Source organism: Lipotes vexillifer, unplaced genomic scaffold, assembly GCF_000442215.2.
Source record: "Lipotes vexillifer unplaced genomic scaffold, Lipotes_vexillifer_v1.1 scaffold23, whole genome shotgun sequence".
Lineage (NCBI taxonomy): Eukaryota > Metazoa > Chordata > Mammalia > Artiodactyla > Lipotidae > Lipotes > Lipotes vexillifer.
The window spans coordinates 4,124,512-4,127,089 of record NW_006796283.1 but is presented as its reverse complement, the minus strand read 5'-3'; the positions used below and the strand labels follow the sequence as shown (position 1 = coordinate 4,127,089).

The 2,578-nt window shown below is 56.9% G+C and overlaps 1 protein-coding gene across 1 annotated transcript in view; it reads right to left on the bottom strand.

The window, feature by feature from the left end:
* CDK10 (cyclin dependent kinase 10) overlaps window positions 1-2,343 on the bottom strand; it is a 7,854-nt gene extending 5,511 nt beyond the window's left edge. The window contains 2 exon segments of the mRNA XM_007468451.1: window positions 10-47; window positions 2,257-2,343. Of these exon segments, the coding sequence (XP_007468513.1) occupies window positions 10-47; window positions 2,257-2,343 (125 nt within the window).
* Window positions 2,344-2,578: the final 235 nt, after the last annotated feature.

Genomic DNA, 2,578 nt, shown 5'->3' with positions numbered 1-2,578 from the left:
ATGCGGTTCAGGTTCTCAAACTCCTTCACGCTCCGGCACCGTCCCAGCTGAAAGAGAGAGGTGCTGGCGGTGAGGGGATGTGGCAGCTAATGGAACCAGAGATGGATATGGACACGCAATTGGTACCAAAAAGCCAGCTCGTGTCCTGCTCACCAAACAGAAAGGTGACCACACACCTTAGTTTTCAGGTGAGAAAATGGGGTGATGATGCTGGCTTCTTTGAATGTGATATCAAAGACGGTCTAACCACTCCCTTTCAATTCCATGGTCCAGATATGTGCTGCCCAGAAGGAGGAACCGCCAGCCACATTTGGTTAAAATTAACTAAAATGAAACTAAAAGTCCATTTCTTCAGCCGCACAAGCCATGTGAAGCACTCGATGGCCCCACGCGGCGCTTGTGGTGACCATCCTGGACGATTCAGAAAACAGAACATTTCCACCATCACGGAAAGTCCCCTGAACAGCACCGCTCTAAATTATGCTCTGGGGTTTCCTCCGGCAGTCCAGTGGTTAGAACTCCGCACTCTCAGTGCCAAGGGCCTGGATTCAATCCCTGACTGGGGGAACTGAAATCCCCCAAGCTGCAAGGGGGAGGCCATAAATAAATAAAAAAGCAAGCAAGCTCTGGACGTGGAAAAAGCTTGAAGAACTTCACGAAGCATCTACCAAGCACAGTGGAGACACTTCTGGGGCAAAAACTGTCTCAATCATCCACACGTTACTTCTTCCTTTGGGTTATGCAACTGCCCAGGGGCACACAGCCACCCAGCTGGGGGCCATAGTTCCCAGCCTCCCTTGCAGCTGGGTGTGACCATGTGACTAAATCCTGGCCAATGGGATGAGAGCAGAAGGGACAAGGGCAACTTTCTGATCAAAGGAGGCTGCTTGCCGCTCACTCCTTCCTGCCCCTTGAGGCAGGCTGGGATTTGGGTGGGGCACAGGTGGAGCAAAGAGACAACCTGAGTGCCTGGCCCACCTGTGAGACGTTAGGGGAGCCAGAAATAAAGTTCTGTACTTAAATCACTGTATTTTGGGGTCTCCATATTCTAGCAGAGAGCCTGTACCCTACACCACCTTCAGCTGTAGCAGAATCAATGAGCACCTCCCCTTGGGTTGGAGAAGCATGTGCGGCAAGGTTCAAGTTCTAAGAGCCCTTCTCTGGACTCCCTGCCTCTATGCACCTTTCCCTCCATCCTGGGGAACGGAGTCAGAGTCACCTGGCCTGTACTGAAGCCCTTCCACGGTTTCAGCTCAACCTAGTTGTTCTCTCTCTCCCGTGACCCCTGGTGCTTCTTGTGCGCTCTGTGCTTCGCAGGACTTTGCTCCTACTGCTGCCCAGGTCTGGCAAGAACCCTCCTCGTCTCTGCGTGTCCAAAACGCACTCACACTTACCGCCCAGCAGAAATGCTACCGCTTTGCAAAGCTGCTTCCTGGCCCCCAGCTGAAAGCATTCTTTCTCTGAAAAATCCCGACACTTTCGTCTCGCAGCACCTGCTATTGTGCACTGTCCTCGTCCGGGTATGTCTTAACTCCCCACTGAGAGCAGCTGCTGCGTGTCTCGGTGATGAACGACGGCGGCGGACGGCTCAAGTGGGGGTCCTGCGCTCACTCAGCCAGTATGTTAGGATCCTTACTGGGCACTGAGGCGGCCTCTCAGAACACCAGCAAGTGTTTAAAACAATCCGCCGCCAGGGTTCACACCTGCCCCTGCACGAGCCGTCTACCTTGGAGAAACCACCCAACGCCCCTAAGCTTCACCCTCCTCACCTCTACAAAGGGTCCCCGAAAGGACTAAGTGACAGTTACACACGCAGAGGCCCCACACGGAGCAAGGCACAAATGAAGCTGCCGGGTCACAGGTGGGGCCCCGCGTCCGGTGCACCCACAGCCCGGTGGGAGACACGCCTCCAACTCCTCCCATGGCTACTGTCTCCCGACAAGAGGCGCCCGTCCCCGGCACAAAACTAAGAAACGCCAGCGCTGGAGCGCGCTCTGGCCTTGGCGGCCGGAGGCCAGAGAGCCGGTCCTTCCCTCGCGCGGGCGTGACACGCCCCGCGGTCTGCGGACCGGCCGGGACCGGAGTCCCGGGCGTCCGCCGCCGGCTTCCGCGCCTGTCGCTAGGAGCTCTGGGACTGTCGTTCCCGCTCTCGCCGGAAACCTGGCGCTTCAGCGCGACACTGAAGGCCCCAGTGCGTTTCGGCTCCGCCCTGCCGCCGGCGAGGACACTACTACCCCGAGCAGCCCGTCGTCGCACCCTGTGCTCTGGAGGCACCGTGAAGAAGCCTTCCTTACGGATACACTTCAGACGGATCTGTTCCGGCTCCGGCTCCGGCTCCCCCATGCCGAGCTCAGCCCCACCCCACCCCCCACTTCCCATGTGCGCAGGCGCAGACGGGTGTTTCTCGGAGCAAGCGCATGGCCTACTTCCGGGGCGTCCCCTCCTCAGCAACGGTTACCAAGGAAACCTCCCGAAGACCCCACCCCACCCACGAGGACCTCAACTCCTACGATGCACTCGGGCTACCAAGGTTCTAGCTTTACTTTAAATTTTTTTTTTTTTTTTTTTTTTTTTTGGT